Here is a 22,591-nt window from a genome sequence, read left to right as displayed (position 1 = left end):
CTCTTTGTCCTTCATTTCTGGTATTTTGAATGTGATGTGTAAATGTGGGTTTATTAAATTCGTTTTGTTTCTGGTATTCATCTTTCTTGAGATTATCTGTGCCTGTAAGTTTCATTGTTTTTGGAAGTTGTCGGCTGTTGTGTTTTGGATGTCTGTCTGTCCATCTCTTCCTCTCTCTTCCCTCCTGGGATTCCATCGTATGTGTTGGATACTTGAGGCTTCCCACAGCTCTTGGATTTTCATTTCTGCTTTTCAACTCCACGTCTTTCTCTTCAAGCCCCATTTGGTGATTTCTGTGCACCCAGCTCAAGTCCACTGACTGACCTCTTGTTAAGTGGAGTTGCATGCACAACTCCGTTTCTAAGGCCATGGGTTCTGTAGTTTTCTTCTCTTCCAGCTTTTGTTTCTGCTGCTTCCTGTCACTGTGCACTGTTTTGGAGAGCAAAGAAAGGCAGACATGGAGGTGCCCGTGAACAACAACAGGAGCGCATGTCACGTCATCCAGGAGTGGCTGGTTCTGCGCCGTGGAGGGCGGGCCGTTCCCTGCGGTCACTCTGGAAGAGCGCTGGGAGGCCAGCCTCTGAGAGCAGATCAGCAGCAGCCATAGAGGCTCCTCGTGACATGGTCCAGAGCTGGCAACACAGCTATAGGCCCCGGCTGCCCAGTTCATGTCACAGGGGGCTGGTGACAGGGGCTGTGTGTGAAAAGCCGGAGGCTTCCCTGGGCAAGGGGCCGCTGGACAGGATGTGAGCCCGCCTGTCAGGGCAGCTAAGGCACTGCCCCTGACTCCAGCCTGACCTCGCCTCTGCCCCTGAACTGGGCGGGCGGGGAGCCACTCGGGCACACCAGGAGGAGAAGGAAGACCTCCAGAGACAAGCAGACATGCATTCCTGCGCTCACCATTTGGACGGCCCTGCCTCCAAGGAGGTCTTGTTGATGGGCTCCTGCTGGGCAGTTCTCTGGTGTGGAAGCGGGGATAGCAATCAAGGTGCCCTTGGGTCCACTTATTTCTAATTATATTTAAAATACAAGTTTAGACTTACCAGTGTTGCTTAAAACTGTGAAAACAGTGTTTGAGTATAAAATAAACTCTAGGATAAAGATGGCTTATGTAGTTTACTGGAAAATTTAAGTTTCATCTGTCGATTGCTATGCCTGGCCTTGCTGTGGCTGTAGGCATGCTCATTTGCACTAACAGTTCCTCAGAGGCCCTGTGCAGAGGCCCACAGGGACAGGCATGACGGCCCTGAGTCTGTCTGTTCTCCAAGACATGGGGATGCTCCCGCAGGAGTCCCTGGGCTGCAGGCGTCTGCAGAAGAGGTTCAGGCGAGACTGACCAAGAACTTTTATGTTCCATTCTGCAAGCTAATGTCCATGAGTTATTGGATTCACTGGAGGAAATCATTGCTGCTAGTGCCAGGCAGGGGGCAGGGTGGGGGGCAGGCACACACGTGGGGGACACCTTGGTCTAGAACTTCCCTGCCCCACTTGCACACCATAAGGAGGACTCTGTAGGCAACACTGTGAAGCCCTGAGAAGAGGCTGTAGCTGCTGCTTTCTAGTGGTGCAGGAGCGTGGCAGCCGTGGAGGGAAGCCCGGAAGACACCACGGTCCTTGGTGCCTGCGTGTGCAGGCTGGCTGCACTCCACACCGCCCTCCTGGGAGCACCCATGGTCTTTCACAGTCCACGTGAGTGGGTGATTGCCCGAATAGCTGAGTTCATCAACGCTGTGTCTTTGGACAAAGGCACAGGGCACACGGCCCTGTGTGTAAAGCTAGGTCACCCCTCTCCTACGTGCCACCAGAGTGCCTCCTGAAGACACCTGAGCACTGGCCTTCCTGCCGGGAGCCACTCGCAGCTGCGCACACCCACACTCAGACACACCGTCCTCCCAAGAAAGTCACCAGAAGGATCCGAAAGGTACCATGCACCCACTGATCTAAAGTCAGGACACAGAAGCCACCCGCGCCTCTGTCCCTGGTAACTACATAACAAGCAATTACAGACTGGCCATCTTTAAACAGAGGGCTGGAAACCAAAAGCATGGTTTGAACATTCTCAGCTCAAGTTCAAGCTGATGGCAGCTAGCCCCCAGCGAGCTCGGAGCAGAGCCGGGCCTTCCTTACGTTTGGTGGTCTCCGAGTGGTCTCTGTCCGATGGACTTCAGCAGGGGCTCTGGTCGCAGGGCCACTGTCGGGGACGTTTTGGGGCTGGAGTCTGACTCTCCGCTGTCCTCGTCGCCCATGGCTTTGATGTAGCTGCCGCTCCTCATCCTGCGGCAGGGGATCTCCTCCTCCTTGCCGCTGGACGGGTAGCCTCCCCACTCGTCCTGAGGCACCTAGGAGAGAGCAGAGACGGCGCGTCAGGCGTGGCGTGTGGCGCTGTGCTCTGTGCGGAGGCAGCAGTCGCTGCAGCCCTTGAAGACAGCGGCGGGCGGCCAGTTACCACGGGCGGGTAGATGCACAGAGACAGAAGCTTCTTAGAGCCGTCGCCCAGCCCCGAGAGGATATTAATAGGAAACGACTGGTTTTCTTCCCTTTATAAAACAGAGATAAACACTATGGGAAAAGTGAGAAAATGTTAGGAAAGCAGAAGCTACAAAAAAACCATCGCTAACATTTAGATTTATTTCCTTCTGGTGCAAAAGGAAATTGAAACTTGAGAAAACTGAAAATAAAAATAGAAGAAATGAAAGAGTAAAAGGAGGAGGAGAAGAAAGTGCCGGCGTTAGTGTCCATTTCCCCTTGGTGCAGGCTAGCGCGGGGGACGCTTCACTCTAGAAGTCCAGTGACACCATCTATGCGAGACCCTCGCCCTCGCACAAGGGCCCCCACGGCAGCTCGCCCAGCGCAGGCTGTGGGGGCTGCGCAGGGCACGAGGCCCCTGAAGAAGACAGCCAGGCCTCCCACTGCCCTGGTTTGAGAGCAGGCCAGGGCTGAGCCTCCGCCCTCTGTGGCACGGGGGACGTGGCATCCCCTCTTGTGGCAAACAGAAGGTGCCGGAGCAAGCCGAGCTTCCAGCATGGCAGCGGTTCCAGCAGCTCAGGGGCTCTGATGAAGACTCGGAGGCCAAGCTCACTTTGACAGCAGAACCCACAGATGTTGCAGAGGCTTGGCCTCCAGGGCCTGCAGAGTGCGTCCTCTGCTGGGGGAGGCAGCTGGGTGCCGTGGAAGGAGGAGGCCAGCGAGGAGACCGCGCCCAGTCTTCAGAGCAGGCGTTCTCCCCATGACATGTTTAGGTTCGTAGGTGTCCTGACCAGGGTCTGGCGACAGTCCAGCCTGACACAGCCCGGGGGCTGCAGGCCTCGCGCTTCCAGGAGGCAGGGTGGGCGGTGTCAGGGGCCGGCCTCTCAGCCGGAAGCGCCAGGTGTTCGTACCTGGAGAGCGTGCTGGGTGTTGCCTCGGCAGGGCTGGCGTCTTCCAGGTAGAGCCAATCGGGAGCCCAGGGACGGGGATGAGGGCCCGCCTGCACCCCGATGCCGTCCGCGCCTGCAGCCCCGGGCGGGCACTCTGCTTGCCACTTGTGCATGTGGCAGGGAAGAGTGGCGTGGGTGGCTCCTATCTGAGGCAGCACCCGAGTCGGCCGGGAAACACGGACACCACAGCGACTCTGCTGCAGTGTGTGGCACTGGCAGGCCCAGACCTGGGGCCGAGGAGGGGGCTCAGCAGGGTGGCCATCGGTTTCCGCTCTGCCCACCTTGGCGAAGTCCAAGTCCTGCATCCCAGGGCACGGCGAGGCGGGGCAGGTGCTGCAGTCCCCACCCGGCTGGGTGGCTCTGCAGTCTTGACCTGAGCTCTCCACACAGGGGTGACAAGAACATGGGCCACGCTGAAGGGCAACGTGAGACCCAGGGACCTGGCGTCAAAGCTAGCGGCGCACTGGTCTCGTGGCAGAGCTGCTGAGGTCACCCACAGAGTAAGACCAAAGCCCGTGGCACCCAGAGCGCCCGTCCAGCAAGACATCGGTGATCAAGAACGTGTGTGTCAACGTCCCCTGCAGAACCTTGGCCGGGCAGAGGAGCCAGTTCCCGACAGCAGCATGCCTTGCACCGGAAGAAAGATGAGTGGCGAGTGACCATTTGTCCATCATGCACTCCCTGGGCAGGGACAGTCTGCGTGTCCTTACCAAAAGTCAGCCTTCGATCACCAAGACCAGTGCCAGGAAGGAGAGGAGGCAGGCGAACAGCAGTTCCACACCTCCCGCACCGGGCAGGGGACGGCAGTGCAAACTCTGAGGCATGTATCAGAGGACCCGATGGCTCACCCTTGACCAGCAGCTTGAGTTCTGCCAGGGCATCCCAGGACAGGAAGACTGAGTGCCAGGCATCATCAGTAAGTCGTTTGTCAGGGTGAGGGAGAAACAGGGGTGACATCTTATGCTAGGGATGGCCAGAAATACTTTTCACGACCATACCCTGGAGACTATGTGGACGTCAGAATCACAGAACATTCAGCTATGGGAAAGATGCTTGCAATAAGGTGTCTTGGTCCATTTTCTGTGTTTATAACTAAGTACCAGAGGCTAGGTAGCTTATAAAGAATAGAAAGGTACTTGGTTTATGGTTCTGAGCACTGGCACGTCAAGAGTGAGCTGCCAGCCTCTGCTGATGTGGGGAGGGCTCTGCTGGGCAGGTCAGCATGGCCTCAAGATCCAGTCAGCCCCAGGGCCCCACCTCAAATACTGCCACCGTGGATCTGGGATTCAATCTCCAACATGGGAACTCTTGGAGGAGACACTGGGTGTAAGTGGACAGGCCTGCAGGACATGAACAGAGCAGTGAGGTGCGGGCAGCAGCGTGTCCGGGGCACAGCCAGGTGCTTCTCAGTTACTTTTCTTTCTACTTATATTTTCCACATTTTTAATTGAGTCATAGATTACCTTTGTGATTAAAAAAAAAACACCTTATTATCAATTTAAGAAAAGTCATGGTCCTTGGAGAAATCACATCTCAGTGGAGGACGTGCTCATAAAATAAGGGATTGGGTGTGATAAGGGCCAAGGGCACGTGGGGCACCCGGGTGGCGGGGCCACGGGCAGGGTGGCCAGGAAAGGCACGCCGCTCAGGTCCCGGGAGAACGTTCCAGGAGGCTGGGCTGGAAGGGCAGACGGGAAGAGGCGGACGTCAGCAAGGATGAGCTTCACTTTGGCAGGTTCATGGAATTTTCTTGTGAATCTAAAACATGTTTCCATAAAAACAAGGTAAAGATTTTTTCAGCAGCCTGCAAATTAACAAATTGAGGCCAGCTTGTATGTTTCTGTGTCTGATTTAGGAAGCCAACTTCACAGCCTTTGACAGAAAAAACTCAATACAGGAAGAGTGTAAACCAGCGTCAGTTTCAGGGTATGAATTCAAGTACCGAACGCCGACTCCAAGGCACGTGTCTCCGACCCTGAGAAGCACAGAAGACCGACCCTAAAGGCCACTGTGCTCAGTGGGTGAACTTCCCTGGGAAGCCATAGTGTTGGACAAAGCCTGGAGCCCAAGGCACGGAGCGGCCAGGGCTCTCCTCGCTCCCACCAGCAAGTCGACACTTCCTCTCCAGGCCAGTTCCAGCCCCGCAGGCCCGGCCGTGGACGCTCGGAGCTGCCGCCAAGCTTCCCAAAGAGGGGCATTTCTGAAGGTGGACATCAGTGCGTGTTGACGGATGTTCCTGCTGCAGTTAAAATGTCCGTCCTTCCTCCCAAGAGGCAAGGCCTAGGGGCTGGGATCTATGGTCACGTTCTGCTGAGGAGTTGAGACCAAGCTGTGTTCCCCCGGAGACGTCCTCCTGCCTTCACCGCTCTGTGCGTGTGTGCGCGCGTGTGTGAGGCGTGCATTTCACGTGCACCAGCCACTGACCCCAGAGTCAGGCAGTGAGCTCCTGCTGGCCAGACTTTCACAGCAGATGGCAACAGCCTGAGTGGCGCCCTCTGGAGCCGTGGTCCTCTCGGCATCCATTGGGGGACACGTCGTCCCCGCAGTACTGTGGGGAGGTTCTCATGACTGCAGGGGGTCCGTTGAGACTGGTTTCTGGGAAGCCAGGAAACGGTTCACCTGAAGGTCAGGAGCGCGTCCCGAGTGGTTCTGCTCAGCTCTCCCATCCGCAGCCCCCGCCTGGAGCCTGGGCTGCGGGAGCGCTCAGGCTCCGCTCGTGTTTTGCAGGCTCCGTGATCGATGACCTGTTTTCAGGCACCGAGCCGCCATGTAGATCAAGGGGAGAGCGAGCTCGGCTTCCTTGGCACTTTGCCGGGAGCTGTTACCATTTCCACATGTACCCTGGGGTTGGCGGAGCCTCTGCGTTTGGGTTGCATCGAAGCCCCTCCAGGTGTGACCTGCGGCTCTTGGATTCCAGAGATCCCTTACCCAGGAGCAAGGTGTCCGGAGGCCGTCTTGTAGACTGCTGCTGCGCCCGGACATTTTTATATGAAATCTGTTTAGTTAAAAGTCACCTTCCGACCTGGGATGTGCCTGGTGGTGCACACCCTCCGACCTGGGATGTGCTCTGGTGGTGCACACCCGCCTAGCAGGCGTGAGGCCCCAGTTCCATCCCCAGCATCAAAAATAAAGTTACGTTCGTACTTTCACAGTATGCTAGAGTTCAGGCCATGTACTGCTTTTCCAAACGGTGAGTGTGCAGCTGGCCGCGCAGCTGCAGTTGGGACAGCAGGGACGTGGTGCGTACTTGCTGTGAAGGCGCACTTGGTCTGACAAGTGAGAGCCCTGGTCAGCCAGGCAAGCCGTGCGACAGGACACAAGCCTCACAGAGGCAGGAGCCCTGCTGCAGCCTGGAACCTTCTCGTGGGAAGGTCTTCCAGCCGGGCTGGGCGGCTGCAGGTGGAGGGCGAGCAGGGTGGGCTCAGAGGAGTGGAGGCAGCTGCAGGCAGTGGGCAGAGTGAGGCCGGGTGTCTGGAGAGGGTGGAGGCCCCCGGGCCGCCCGTGGAGCTGGAGGCCGTCTCTGAAGGCAGCCTGAGTCCTCCTGTTTACCTCCACACTCGGTGCCAGAGCCTCTGCCTGAACTTCCTCGATACGCTGGGCCTGGGACGTGGGGCGCCGAGTCTTCCTGGGTGACGGTCAGGCCACCCTGCGGGGCAGCGCTCAGGCTTCTGGACTCTGTCAGCTTCCTTGGCTACGTCCTTTCCTGGCCCAGCCGCCTGCCTCCCCTCCTCTCTGTGTCTGTCTCCCCCGCCCTCTGTCTGACTCCACGCCTCTCTCAACTCCTGTCCCTGTCTGAGTGGCTCCTGGGGCATTGTTGGCCCGCGTGAGGCCACTGTCCTCAGAGCACCGGTTGAGAGGTGCGTCTCTAGCTTGGAGCAGGACCGGCTGAGCGCAGGACCAGCGGCCCCGGGGCAGGAGCTTGCAGTTCCCATCGGCGGCAGCTCACCACTGGGAAGCCGCGGGCCAGTGTGGCCAGATAGAAGGAGGGCGCTGTGGGCAGGCAGGGAGAGGACGGCTGGGCTTCTGGAGCCCTTTCCTGGAGCAGAAGGCGGAGACCGCCCTGGCGGTGCCTGGAGTGCGGCAGAGCCTAGGACAGTTCCAGGTGAGCTCCAGGCTCCACCCAAGTCAAGCTGGTCGCCAGGCTCGCGTGTGCTCCAAGCCGGGCCGACGCGTCCGCCAGGGGAACCCAGCTGCTTTCAGGCCACACTGCTGCATGTGGCCTGTCCTCCTCTCGTGGCCCCGACAGGCCTGAGTGCTGACCTCGCTGCCCTGGAGGGACGGCCCCTCGCAGGGCTGGTCAGTTCCTAGGCGAAGCACACAAGCAGACACCCCCAGCCCCGCAGGGACAGCCGCCTCTCCCCATGGGGTCTGCGGGATCGCTGTGCTGCCGCCCAGAGCCTGCAACCCCAGCCAACGGGCTCGCCCAGTCCCTGCTGGGGAAGCCACAGTAGGCTCGTGCCCACCCCCGTACCTCTTCTCCTGCGGCCCTGGTGCTGCCCTGTGGGGCCCTTCACGGTGCCGAGTCCCTTCCCGCTCACGGGCAGGCCTCTCTGGGCCTGTTGGCCTCCACACCGGAGTCCGTGTGGACCAGGTCTTAGCACATCTGTCCCGCATGCCCTGCTCTCTGGTCCTCTCTGCTTGCCTCACCCTGATGCTGTGCTAGGAAAGGGTCTCCCTGCAGCGGTGAGTGAGGAGTGGCCACAGCCCAAGTTCTGGGACACACGGTGGCCAGAGTTGGGGCCAGAGCCTTGGGACAGAAGCCCTGCCTCCCCTGGCGCAGGCAGCAGGCGACTTCCTACTCCATGGCGCGTGCGCCAGGAACTCGGCTGGGAACGTGACTGGAGGCTCATGCTTCTCACCCCTCTGCCTCCAGAATCTGAGGGGAGCGTTTAGCTCTCTGGAGTCGACATGCCTTATAAGCCGTCTCTGATCTTCCTGAACAGACGGCATCCTGGGAGGCCAGGGCCAGGCCCCCTTACCCTCCCCTGGTGCCTGTGGAGATCTTTATTGATATGTTAGACCCTGGCCAGAAGAGGAGCTGACACAGTGACAAGGACATGATCTGTGCCTTCTACAAGCCACATCTTGTTTACTGAGCTGATCAATAAAGACTGAAATAGACAGGCTTCCTGGGGAGAGCCCACACCCACACAGCCCAGAGACGGTGGTGCCCTTTCCCCACTGGGGCATGAGTATGCCATTCACTGTGAGCCACAGGATGGGCCCTCCTTCCCCAGCCCTCAGGCCAGCGCCATCCATCAAGGCTGAAGAAGTCTGCAGAGTCCATCCTTCCGTGTCCATCAGATCAAAGCCAACAAGCGTACTCAACTGACACCCCAGGACACATTTCCAGGAGAAACTTACTGTGAAAGCCAACCTACGAAACTGGCAGAGAACAGACCTGCCAGATGAGTCAACATCAATAAAGGGACACAAGAAGCATGAAAAAGTCAGGTAAGATGTGGCTCCAAAGGACCAGAGTGACTATCCAAGGAGAACTTAAGAAAAGGAAATGAATGAATTGCCTGAAAAAGAATTCAAAATCATGATTCTATGGACAACTCAGTGATATGCAAAAGAATAGAGACAGAAAATTCAAAGAAAGTAGAACGAGGAATCAAGCAAAGATTTATAGGTAATTTAACAAGAGCCAAACAGGAATCTTAGAGTTAACAAACTCAGTAAATGAAATAAAAATGTAGTTGAGAGCCTTAACAGTAGACCACATGAAGCAGAAATAAGAATTTCTGAACTGGAAGACAGGTGTTTTGAAATAACCCAGTCAGACAGAATAACTAAGTACATAAAAAAATAAATAAATACATACATACATAAAATGAAGAAAGTCTGCAAGACTTTGGAATGCCATGAAGTAAACTTATATTTAAATTATGGGAGAAGGAGATGAGGAGGAAAAAGGCATAAAAAACATATTTAGCAAAATAATAGTTAAAAAAGCTCCCAAATTTGGGGCAAGATGTGGACACTCAGATCCAGGTGTCTGAAAGAACACAAGGGAGTTTGGATACCCCTCATTCCCCCAAGGAAAAGTTCTTGATGTGTTGCAGTACAGTCACACTGTCAAAATCAAAACACAAAGAGATAGTTCTAAAAACAGCAAGAGGAAAGCGTGAATCTTATTAAGAAAACCATCACTAACTGCTGATTTCTCCACAGGAAACTTATAGGCCAGGAGAGGATGGGGTGAAATAGTCAACATCACAAAAAGAAAAATAAATGCCAACCAAAAACACTACACCCAGCAGAGAGGGTCTTCAGAAGTAAAAGAGAAACAAAGTCTTTTCAAATAAGCAAAACCAGGAAGTCAACACCTTACGGAATGCATGAGGGGATCCACATCTAGAAGGGACCAGAATGGTCATCGTGACAGTGTGAGAGTGTAAACCTACTGGAAGAGAAGAGGCATAGAGGAGGAGGAATCAAGTCACATCAATGAACAAGAGAGGAGGATGAGAGCAAAGGAAGGAGCAAACTACAGGACAGAATGAGTGCCTCACACACCAACCAAGGACACAGGAGGAAGGACTCACACACCAAGGACACAGGAGGAAGGACTCACACACCAAGGACACAGGAGGAAGTCCTCACACACCAACCAAGGACACAGGAGGAAGTCCTCACACACCAAGGACACAGGAGGAAGGACTCACACACCAACCAAGGACATAGGAGAAGACCTCACACACCAACCAAGGACACAGGAGGAAGGCCTCACACACCAAGGTCACAGGAGGAAGGCCTCACACACCAAGGACACAGGAGGAAGGCCTCACACACCGACCAAGGACACAGGAGGAAGGACTCACACACCAAGGACACAGGAGGAAGGCCTCACACACCGACCAAGGACACAGGAGGAAGGCCTCACACACCAAGGACACAGGAGGAAGGCCTCACACACCAACCAAGGACACAGGAGGAAGGCCTCACACACCAACCAAGGACATAGGAGAAGACCTCACACACCAACCAAGGACACAGGAGGAAGTCCTCACACACCAACCAAGGACACAGGAGGAAGTCCTCACACACCAACCAAGGACACAGGAGGAAGGCCTCACACACCAACCAAGGACACAGGAGGAAGTCCTCACACACCAACCAAGGACACAGGAGGAAGGCCTCACACACCGACCAAGGACACAGGAGGAAGGCCTCACACACCAACCAAGGACACAGGAGGAAGGCCTCACACACCGACCAAGGACACAGGAGGAAGGACTCACACACCAAGGACACAGGAGGAAGGCCTCACACACCAACCAAGGACACAGGAGGAAGGACTCACACACCAAGGACACAGGAGGAAGGCCTCACACACCGACCAAGGACACAGGAGGAAGGCCTCACACACCAAGGACACAGGAGGAAGGCCTCACACACCAACCAAGGACACAGGAGGAAGGCCTCACACACCAACCAAGGACATAGGAGAAGACCTCACACACCAACCAAGGACACAGGAGGAAGGCCTCACACACCGACCAAGGACACAGGAGGAAGGACTCACACACCAAGGACACAGGAGGAAGACCTCACACACCGACCAAGGACACAGAAGGAAGGCCTCACACACCAAGGACACAGGAGGAAGGCCTCACACACCAACCAAGGACACAGGAGGAAGGCCTCACACGCCAACCAAGGACATAGGAGAAGACCTCACACACCAACCAAGGACACAGGAGGAAGTCCTCACACACCAACCAAGGACACAGGAGGAAGGCCTCACACACCGACCAAGGACACAGGAGGAAGGCCTCACACACCAACCAAGGACACAGGAGGAAGGCCTCACACACCGACCAAGGACACAGGAGGAAGGCCTCACACACCAACCAAGGACACAGGAGGAAGTCCTCACACACCGACCAAGGACACAGGAGGAAGGACTCACACACCAACCAAGGACACAGGAGGAAGGCCTCACACACCAAGGACACAGGAGGAAGGCCTCACACACCGACCAAGGACACAGGAGGAAGGCCTCACACACCAACCAAGGACATAGGAGAAGACCTCACACACCAACCAAGGACACAGGAGGAAGGCCTCACACACCAAGGTCACAGGAGGAAGGCCTCACACACCAAGGACACAGGAGGAAGGCCTCACACACCGACCAAGGACACAGGAGGAAGGACTCACACACCAAGGACACAGGAGGAAGGCCTCACACACCGACCAAGGACACAGGAGGAAGGCCTCACACACCAAGGACACAGGAGGAAGGCCTCACACACCAACCAAGGACACAGGAGGAAGGCCTCACACACCAACCAAGGACATAGGAGAAGACCTCACACACCAACCAAGGACACAGGAGGAAGTCCTCACACACCAACCAAGGACACAGGAGGAAGTCCTCACACACCAACCAAGGACACAGGAGGAAGGCCTCACACACCAACCAAGGACACAGGAGGAAGTCCTCACACACCAACCAAGGACACAGGAGGAAGGCCTCACACACCGACCAAGGACACAGGAGGAAGGCCTCACACACCAACCAAGGACACAGGAGGAAGGCCTCACACACCGACCAAGGACACAGGAGGAAGGACTCACACACCAAGGACACAGGAGGAAGGCCTCACACACCAACCAAGGACACAGGAGGAAGGACTCACACACCAAGGACACAGGAGGAAGGCCTCACACACCGACCAAGGACACAGGAGGAAGGCCTCACACACCAAGGACACAGGAGGAAGGCCTCACACACCAACCAAGGACACAGGAGGAAGGCCTCACACACCAACCAAGGACATAGGAGAAGACCTCACACACCAACCAAGGACACAGGAGGAAGGCCTCACACACCGACCAAGGACACAGGAGGAAGGACTCACACACCAAGGACACAGGAGGAAGACCTCACACACCGACCAAGGACACAGAAGGAAGGCCTCACACACCAAGGACACAGGAGGAAGGCCTCACACACCAACCAAGGACACAGGAGGAAGGCCTCACACGCCAACCAAGGACATAGGAGAAGACCTCACACACCAACCAAGGACACAGGAGGAAGTCCTCACACACCAACCAAGGACACAGGAGGAAGGCCTCACACACCGACCAAGGACACAGGAGGAAGTCCTCACACACCAACCAAGGACACAGGAGGAAGGCCTCACACACCGACCAAGGACACAGGAGGAAGGCCTCACACACCAACCAAGGACACAGGAGGAAGTCCTCACACACCGACCAAGGACACAGGAGGAAGGACTCACACACCAACCAAGGACACAGGAGGAAGGCCTCACACACCAAGGACACAGGAGGAAGGCCTCACACACCGACCAAGGACACAGGAGGAAGGCCTCACACACCAACCAAGGACATAGGAGAAGACCTCACACACCAACCAAGGACACAGGAGGAAGTCCTCACACACCAACCAAGGACACAGGAGGAAGGCCTCACACACCGACCAAGGACACAGGAGGAAGGACTCACACACCAAGGACACAGGAGGAAGGCCTCACACACCGACCAAGGACACAGGAGGAAGGCCTCACACACCAACCAAGGACACAGGAGGAAGGCCTCACACACCGACCAAGGACACAGGAGGAAGGCCTCACACACCAAGGAGACAAGAGTTAGAGTGGTGAGATGGGTGAAATCAAAACCCAAGGATCAAAGATCTGCTGCCCCGGCTCCACCTGAGTAAAGCAGCTGGCAGTCTGACATTGCAGAATGGTGGAGACCCTCCAAGGGAAGGAAACCACGTGAGGGACATTGCAGAAGGGTGGAGACCCTCCAAGGAAGGAAACCACGTGAGGGACATTGCAGAAGGGTGGAGACCCTCCAAGGGAAGAAAACCACGTGAGGGACATTGCAGAAGGGTGGAGACCCTCCAAGGGAAGGAAACCACGTGAGGGACATTGCAGAAGTGCGGAGACCCTCCAAGGGAAGGAAACCACGTGAGGGACATTGCAGAAGGGCGGAGACCCTCCAAGGGAAGGAAACCACGTGAGGGACATTGCAGAAGGGCGGAGACCCTCCAAGGGAAGGAAACCACGTGAGGGACATTGCAGAAGGGTGGAGACCCTCCAAGGGAAGGAAACCACGTGAGGTCAGGGCAGCCTACACATCCACGTAAAGTCAAGTCAAAGTTGCAAACAGAAGCAAAGAAAGTCAGTGTGTGACAACCAGGGAACCAAGTGGACAGGGGTAGGAGATTCTAAATGTGTCTGTGCCCAATGCCAGAGCACCAGTTTTATAAAACCAATGTGGCTATTTCTAAAGGGAGAGCTGCACTCCAGTGTGGGCAGCTGAGGACCCAGCAGCCCACATGCAGCCACAAGCAGACTGTGCGGACAGAAAGCCACAAAGCCACGTGGGCGTCCCAGCACACTGTGGCCCTTGGCCCGACGCACGCATGCAGAACCCTTCAGCCAACGGCAGTGGAATCCACACTGATGCTCCTCAGCTCGTGGCTCAACCCCGCAGAGCGCACGCGAAGCCACCAGCCTCAGCAGGTACAGTCACAACCACGCCGTTCTGGCCACAGTGGAGTGGAAGCATAGACAACAATAGGGGGAAAGTGACCAGTTTATGGAAACAGGGAAAGTGGAAAAGATACTCCAAAACCAGTGGGATGGGCAGAAGCAGCCCGGGGAGGAAAGTCTGCGTTCGAGTAGGAGGACTTCAAGCGCCCCACTGGACAGCCCGCTCGGGCAGTGGGGAGAGCAGAGAAACGGAGACTTGAGCAGGACAGGTGGATGAAATGAACAGGTGTGGAAAGGAAGGAAACCAATGCGCCTTCATTAGACTAATTAATCTTAATAAATGAAATCGGGGGTGAAACAGGATTCATTACAACTGGTAGCACAGAAATACACAGGAGCATCAGGGACTGCTGCGAACAGCTCTGCCAACCAACGGCAGGGCCCAGAAGTGGGTGGATCTCGACACATCATCACAGAATCGAACCCTGAGGACGGAAACCCTGAATCAGCCTGGCAGCAGGGGTCATGGCTGAACCAGTCACAAAAGTGTCCCAGCAGAGAGCCCAGGACTGCACGGCTTCACTGCTGGATTCCACCAAACTTTTAAAGAGCTAATTCTCAAACTCATCCCGACATCTGATACAACCCATTCAAAGAGGTCAGCAGGACCCTAAGCCAAAACCAGACAGGGGCCTAGCAACCGAGAAAACTGCACCCACAACAGATGCAAAACCAGGTGCGACGATTCTTAACACGAGCAAACGAAGTCCATTCCAAACAGAGCATCACCGCGATCGGGCAGGGTCCGTCCCAGGGATGCAAGACGGTCTGAGGCGGGCAAGTCGGGGAAGGGCACATCACGGCTGGGAACGGAGGCCACGGCCTGCACAACACCTCCTCAGCCACAGAGGAGGCACGGAGAGCATCTCGTCCCTGTGGCTCCTCTCCACATCTCTGGGCAGAAGGAGCTCAAGGCATTCCGCCGGGGAATGGAGCCAAACCATCTCTGCCTGCAGTTGACAGGATCGTCAGCACAGGAAGACCTGGACTCCACCAAGAGGTGGGTTAGAGCTGATAAATGAACTCAGCCAGGTTGCATGAAAACACAGCTAGCATCGTTACACCCAGTAACAGCCTGCTGAGAGTGCCCGGAAGAAAGATAGACCCTCACAACCAAGTCACAATGCCCAGGAAGAAATCTCACCAGGAAGTCAAGGGCCTCAGCAATGAAAATGGCAAAATGCAGAGGGAAGGAATCCAAGAGGACACACGGGAAGTGGAAGGACCTCGCAGGGGAGGGTGGGAAGCCTGCAGTTCCAAGGAGCAGCCTACCCAGAGCAATCCTGACCCAAGGTCCTCGCCATCAAAATGCCACGGTGTTCTTCAGGGAAATGCGAACATCCCAGAGTTCACATGGACCACAAGATCCCCAACAGTCAAAGTCCTCGAAGTCAAAAAGAGCCAGGCACCTGACCTCTAGGCGGGGCTGCTGTCCACGCTGCCCCAACAGCTGACATGAGAGGCAGGAGAGGGGGCCCTGCACATGTGGGGGACACGGCAGGGTGCACCGTGGACAGCAGCTCACAGGCTTCTCGGGGTCCACCGTCCCACTCCTGGTAGTGCCCAGCAAGGTGGGCACAGGCCCCAGGTGGGTGGCAGTCAGGGGACCATGCTGCAGAGGATGCGGAGGCCACGTCAGGGACAGAGGGTGGGTGGGGCTGCGGGAACTCGCCCCTGGGCTGAGGCTGGTGGCCCTTGTGGCACCCACCTCGTGGCCCTGGACATCAGTCTCTGATCTCTGAGACCAGGCCCTGCTTGCTGCCCAGGGCTGCGCTGAGCCGCCAGCCACGTCCCCTCAGCTCTCCCTGCAAGTCTGCCCAGGAGGTGGAAGACGTGGTCGCAGGAGCTCTGAGAGGGAGCAGCGCGGGTCAGGCTTGCCTTGGATTCTCTGTTCCACCTGTTCTGACCTATGGAGGTCCAGACGCATCCTGGGGTGCCGCTCCGCGTCTGAGGCGGAAGGTGCGGCCCTCTGCCAGCTGCGTGTCCTCAGCTCTCCACCAGGGCCCTGCGTGGCGCTCGCTGACACGGCTCCACCTCTCCTTCCCTGAGCCCACTGCCCAGGAGCACCTGTGGGACCATTTCTTCAGCTCCCCGGGATTCTGCCTGTGACAGGAAGTCCTGTCTGCAGAGCCCAGAAACCTGCCCCTTTCCACCAGGGCGTTCACAGCAACCAGTGGGGCACCGGGCTGGACACACGTCCTGGACAGTGCCAGACATCAATTCTGCCGAGCGCTCGGACAACAAGCCGAGGAGACGGGCGCGGGATCCGTGCTGCTGTCCTCAGTGTGCCCCCGTGAGCCGGCGGGTCGCTGGGCCGCCTCCAGCACGTGCTGCTCAGCCTTGCGAGCCGGAGGCGGGGAGAAGCCCACTGCAGGGGAGGCGGCAGAGCAGGCGTCCTTGCTGCCTTGATGCCCCCGGCCTTGGCCTGTGTCATCCCAGCAGGTGAGGGGAGGGAGGCTGGCCAGGCCGGCCAGGGAGGCCCCAGGGTCCCCAGGACAGGAGCTTGGGACTTTGGAGGGTGGGGGGCAGTGTGCTCCCTGTCCCACCGCAGTGCCGCTGGACACGAGGGCATTCCACGGACGCGCACGCTCCACAGAGTGGCCTCCTCACAGGATTGGAGCGCAGCTTCCTGCTCCTATGCAAAGACACGGTGCTTTGAAGCCTGGAAAGCACACGGCTGAGACCACCGCTCCACCCGCCCTGCCTCTGCCGCCCTGGCCACGCTCAGGTGTCTTCCCGCTGCAGGTGGGACCCCAGGCCTCCCCTTGAGTCTCATGGAGACCAGCTGAGAGACATGACTGGCGGTGAGGGTCGGGGGAGCGCCCAGAGTGGGCAGGAGGCCCGGGGCAGGTGGCCCGGGGCAGGTGGCCCGCCGTGCCCCTGCAGAGTGTTCCCTGGACCCTCGACACCGTGAGCAGTCCCCGGCTGCGGGGCCTAGCCTGTCGGGTGCTGTCTCTGAAGCCAAAAAATGAAGAGCAAGAGAACTCCAGGGTGGAGAAGAGAGGAAGGGGGACGAGACTGGGTAAGAGATTCGGAGAGACCGCCAGCACCATGGAGGCCCTCGCCTGCCTCCAACTCAAGCACACGGCCCAGCAGAAGCAGGAGCCCGCGGGAGGCTCCAGCGGACGGCCTGGATGCTGAGGAGCTACTGTTTAGAGGTCGGGTCCTTCCTGTGTCGCGGCTGGTTCAGAAGCTGTCCCGTCGCTCAGCGTGGACCTTCTGGGGACAAAGGCGGGAAGGTCTGCCAAGGCAGTGGGGTGAGGAGTGGGGCCTGCTTCCACGGACGGTGAAGCCCCAGGCCCTGGTGCCCCTCCTCCCGACACGTGCGGGGTGCTTGCCTCAGCTACGGGGTCACGCGGGCGGCTGGAGGGTGAGAACAGCGTGGGCCATGGAGGGGGCCAGGCAGGCCTGAGGGTGCAGACCTCAGGGCACAGGGCGCCGCCCAGCAGGAGTGCAGGGGAGGTGGGACGGACAGGACCGGACCAGCCAGACCCAGCGCGGCCTCACTGGGGTGCCACTGCCCTGGGTGCTCAGGAGCACCGGCTGACAGATGCCCCAGGTCCGAGCGAGAAGGAGAGCTTTCTTCTGGACCCCCATCCACTCACCCGGGTCTCTAGATAAGCAGTCTTCACTCTTGCATATTATTAAGGCTTGCCAACTACCAGCAAGCATAAGTCCCTTCTGCTGCTATAAATAATAGTTTATGCAACTACCAATCTGTCTCTTTGCATAAATCTGCCATGCGAGCAATTGGGTACATCTCCTCCAGAGCCCCTGAGCCTGTGATGTTGCTGGGGCTTGCCAGCTGGCCAGTCCTGGACAGAGGAAGAGCTGTCCTGTCCCATTAGGTGGCTGGTGCCCCCCCACAGTGAGCGGTGAGACTCGACCCTAGGAGCATTTCTCTGAAGCCGCGCCTGGCCAGGGCCCCTGCTCTCGGGCACAGAGCTCCTCTTGGAGGTACACACCACGCGCGTTGGGCACAGAGCTCCTCTTGGAGGCACACACCACGCGCGTTGGGCACAGAGCTCCTCTTGGAGGCACACACCACGCGCGTTGGGCACAGAGCTCCTCTTGGAGGCACACACCACGCGCGTTGGGCACAGAGCTCCTCTTGGAGGCACACACCACGCGCGTTGGGCACAGAGCTCCTCTGTGTGGCTACAGACCCCTCGCGGGTCGTCAAGCCTCACCGAGGCCTCCTAGTGAGCAGCGCCTCCAGGCCAGTGCTGGCCCTGGCTCTCTTGGTGGCAGCACGGCTGGCCCTGGCTCTCTTGGTGACATCACGGCTGGCCCTGGCTCTCTTGGTGGCAGCACGGCTGGCCCTGGCTCTCTGGTGGCAGCATGGCTGGCCCTGGCTCTCTTGGTGACGTCATGGCTGGCCCTGGCTCTCTTGGTGACATCATGGCTGGCCCTGGCTCTCTGGTGACATCATGGCTGGCCCTAGCTCTCTTGGTGACATCACGGCTGGCCCTGGCTCTCTTGGTGACATCACGGCTGGCCCTGGCTCTCTTGGTGGCAGCACGGCTGGCCCTGGCTCTCTTGGTGGCAGCACGGCTGGCCCTGGCTCTCTTGGTGGCAGCACGGCTGGCCCTGGCTCTCTGGTGGCAGCACGGCTGGCCCTGGCTCTCTTGGTGACATCATGGCTGGCCCTGGCTCTCTGGTGACATCATGGCTGGCCCTGGCTCTCTTGGTGACATCATGGCTGGCCCTGGCTCTCTGGTGGCAGCACGGCTGGCCCTGGCTCTCTGGTGACATCATGGCTGGCCCTGGCTCTCTGGTGGCAGCATGGCTGGCCCTGGCTCTCTGAGTGACATCACGGCTGGCCCTGGCTCTCTGGTGACATCACGGCTGGCCCTGGCTCTCTGGGTGACATCACGGCTGGCCCTGGCTCTCTGGTGGCAGCACAGCTGACCCTGGCTCTCTGGTGGCAGCACGGCTGGCCCTGGCTCTCTGGTGGCAGCACGGCTGGCCCTGGCTCTCTGGTGGCAGCATGGCTGGCCCTGGCTCTCTTGGTGACATCATGGCTGGTCCTGGCTCTCTGGTGACATCATGGCTGGCCCTGGCTCTCTTGGTGACATCATGGCTGGCCCTGGCTCTCTGGTGGCAGCACGGCTGGCCCTGGCTCTCTTGGTGACATCATGGCTGGCCCTGGCTCTCTGGTGGCAGCACGGCTGGCCCTGGCTTTCTGTAGCCCCTGTCGGCAATTCATTTTGTCTTTGATAAACTCAACTTGCCTGCACCGCAGAGAGAGAGGCTTCTCCCCACAGCTGGCCCCCTGCCTTGCGGCTCATGGACGCTGCTGCCAGGAGCAGGAGGCGGCTGTGCAGGGCACGTCCTGTGGGGCGGCTCTCACGCTCACAGCACCTGCGAGGGCTGGTGAGCTTTGGCTGCGGTTGCTGAGGCCTCCAGCACTGGGGCTATCAAGGGACTGGCCATGTCGCGTGGCTCAAGGGCAGAGCCGGGGCCTCCGAGACCCCCAGAATGGCCCCAGGTTGCCAGCCAGGAGGGAGCAGTGGAGGGTCCCGGCAGTGGGTAGAGAAGGCGTGGCCTCGTGGACACCGGGGAAGAGCTCTCGGCCTCAGGACGGAGGCAGAGCCCGCTGTTGGCCGCAGCCAGGGTGGACCAGCCGGGCACCAGCTAGGCGCCAGCCGCGCGAGAGGAGGAGGGCCAAGAAGACACGTCCACTGTCTCACCATGAGGGAGCCAAGAGCATTGAAGGGGGTGGCCAGTGGCCAGCTGGGCATCGGGACACAGGGCTTCAGGTGGACAGGATCAAGAGGGCCACCGTACAGCACGTGGCTGTAGTGTGCTCCGTGCTTAAAATGACCACGGGCGACCATCTCACCATGACCCACACCTCAGCACAGGTAGAAAAGAGGAGCTTGCCGGTTCCCACAGAGATGACCGATGTTGGGCGACAGCAGCACCTGTGCCCCGTCTGGTCACTACCCGTTGTGTGCCTGTGTCACGCCACCCTCGGGCCCCCGCTGCCCCCAAAGCGCAAACATTATGTGAAGGGTAACAACTTGCCAAGAGCGGCGCTGACGTGTCCTGCGCAGCACGGGGGGCGGGAGGCGAGGCCCTGCCGGCTCCATCCAGACCTTCTAACTCAGGACTGCCAGTGAAGAGCGCTGACCGCCAGCGAGCGGGGCCAGCTGCCCCCGGGGCCCTTACCTGGAGGTAGTGGCAGGGCCGCGGGGGCGGCTTGACGTCCTGGGGCAGCAGCGGCTTGCTGAGGTTCAGGGAGCTCTTGCGGTAGGCCTCCTTGGCCTGGCTCACCGTGAGCGTGGACCAGGAGCTCCGCTTCAAGTGCTTGGCCTCGGGCGTCAGGGCCAGGCCCTCACAGGCCGAGCACTTGACGTCGTTGTTGCTCTTGGAAGTCTTCAGCGAGAGGTCCCCAAAGGGGCTCTGCAGCGCCTCGGGGTAGCAGTGGGAGAAGCGGTCCAGCTGGTGTCTGCTGACCACGCTGGGCGCCCGGTGGGTGCTGTCGCTGTCCAGGTTGTCCTCCGAGCTCCACCAGCTGCTGGCGCCCGAGCGGGGCTTGGCCTCGGGCTTGCGCTCCCTGCTGCGGCTCCGCTTGCCGTGCTTGGTGTGGTGGCCCTGGGGGTGGTCTTCGGCCCGGCCCTCGCCCCTGCCGCCCTCGGCCTGGCCCTTGGAGGAGCCCTCCAGGGAGTGCGACTTGGTGAAGAGCTTCTGCACCGAGTGCACCAGGTGCCGGATCCGGCCCGGGCTCTCGCTGCGCTGCTCGGCGGCCGAGGCCCTCTGGTACTGCAGCGTGTGGAACCCGTCCCTGTGCAGGGGCAGCTGCTTCTCGAACTGGTCCAGGAGGTTGGCGGGGATGCGGTTGGCCTTGGCGCCCACCTGGGGCATGGCGCAGCCGTCCCTGGTGTCGTAGTGGGAGCTGTAGTGCATCCTGGGGAAGGTGCTGCTGCACACGTGGTCGCCCAGCATCACCGGCATCACCGTGCACTCGGAGTGCACTGAGCTGCGGGGGGAGCAGCGGTGATGGTCCATCAGGCAGCTCTCGGCCGGGCTGAGCAGGTAAGGCTGCCGCACGTCCGGCCCGTGGCGCATGTGGTCCAGCGGGTGCTCGCAGTCGGCCGGGGGCGCCACGCCACAGGTGTGGCTGGCACATAGCGGCGGGTTCCGGCTTCCCGACAGCCCTTTCATGTTCCTGGGAGCCGGGGAGTACCTTTCTTCATTGAAGTGCTGAGTTGGGGACCATGAGTACTGCTGGTCTGTTGGCAGAAGAGAAACGCCATTTAATGCTCGCCGGGAACCGACCAACGGCCATGGAGAAGCCACACACCCGCCCCGCAACACGTGGCTCCTTCCACGGTGTCTGTCCACGCTCCCGCATTCTGGTGGACGAGCACCAGTTCCCACTGACCGCTGCAAAGTGAGGGGACACTGACAGGGACAGCGACGTTCCTGAGAGGTCGTCTGCAGTGGACAATGTTCAGTGCCTAGCAGGTCCACTGGGCCTCTTCAACCACAGGCTTCCAGGTATTAGAATGGTAGACAATTTGGGGGGGACAGCTGTATTTCCACTGTAGTGGGGTGTTTTGTTTCAGCTAAGCTGTAACAAATTATCTGGCGTGTAATCAGTGAGCTACCGTGTCACACACGGGGATATCTGTCCAGGGGTCCTGGGCTCGGTGCATGTGCCCATAGCCCCTTACTGTGTGGGATGGGGCTGTGCAGAGAGACGGCCTGGCTGGGAGCCAGCTCGCCCCAATCCTCCCCTAGACACCCTGCTCTGGTGGAAGACTGCCAGGGGACATGCTGCTCCCTTGAGACCAGGTCTGGGCTGAGGCCTCCGCCTGTTCTCCCCTTGGAGACTGTCCTGAGGCCTCCGCCTGTTCTCCCCTTGGACGACTGTCCTGAGGCCTCCGCCTGTTCTCCCCTTGGAGACTGTCCTGAGGCCTCCGCCTGTTCTCCCCTTGGACCACTGTCCTGAGGCCTCCGCCTGTTCTCCCCTTGGACCACTGTCCTGAGGCCTCCACCTGTTCTCCCCTTGGAGACTATCCTGAGGCCTCCACCTGTTCTCCCCTTGGAGCACTGTCCTGAGGCCTCCGCCTGTTCTCCCCTTGGAGACTGTCCTGAGGCCTCCGCCTGTTCTCCCCTTGGAGCACTGTCCTGAGGCCTCCGCCTGTTCTCCCCTTGGAGACTGTCCTGAGGCCTCCGCCTGTTCTCCCCTTGGACCACTGTCCTGAGGCCTCCGCCTGTTCTCCCCTTGGACGACTGTCCTGAGGCCTCCGCCTGTTCTCCCCTTGGAGCACTGTCCTGAGGCCTCCGCCTGTTCTCCCCTTGGAGACTGTCCTGAGGCCTCCGCCTGTTCTCCCCTTGGACGACTGTCCTGAGGCCTCCGCCTGTTCTCCCCTTGGAGACTGTCCTGAGGCCTCCGCCTGTTCTCCCCTTGGAGCACTGTCCTGAGGCCTCCGCCTGTTCTCCCCTTGGACGACTATCCTGAGGCCTCCACCTGTTCTCCCCTTGGACGACTGTCCTGAGGCCTCCGCCTGTTCTCCCCTTGGACGACTATCCTGAGGCCTCCACCTGTTCTCCCCTTGGAGACTATCCTGAGGCCTCCACCTGTTCTCCCCTTGGAGCACTATCCTGAGGCCTCCGCCT

The 22,591-nt window shown here is 58.9% G+C and overlaps 1 protein-coding gene across 2 annotated transcripts in view; it reads right to left on the bottom strand.

The window, feature by feature from the left end:
- Dlgap2 (DLG associated protein 2) overlaps positions 1–22,591 on the bottom strand; it is a 255,830-nt gene that overhangs the window by 70,024 nt on the left and 163,215 nt on the right. For both annotated transcript variants that reach the window (XM_047551363.1, XM_047551362.1), the window contains 2 exons: positions 20,135–21,198; positions 2,128–2,339 (listed from right to left, as the gene is read on the bottom strand). In XM_047551363.1, coding sequence (XP_047407319.1) covers positions 2,128–2,339; positions 20,135–21,130 — 1,208 coding nt within the window. In that variant the 5' untranslated portion in view covers positions 21,131–21,198. The remainder of the gene's footprint in view (positions 1–2,127; positions 2,340–20,134; positions 21,199–22,591) is intronic.

This window comes from Sciurus carolinensis, chromosome 4 (genome assembly GCF_902686445.1).
Source record: "Sciurus carolinensis chromosome 4, mSciCar1.2, whole genome shotgun sequence".
In the NCBI taxonomy this organism is placed as follows: domain Eukaryota; kingdom Metazoa; phylum Chordata; class Mammalia; order Rodentia; family Sciuridae; genus Sciurus; species Sciurus carolinensis.
The sequence above is the reverse complement of the archived record's forward strand: the minus strand, read 5'-3'. Positions and strand labels throughout refer to the sequence as shown.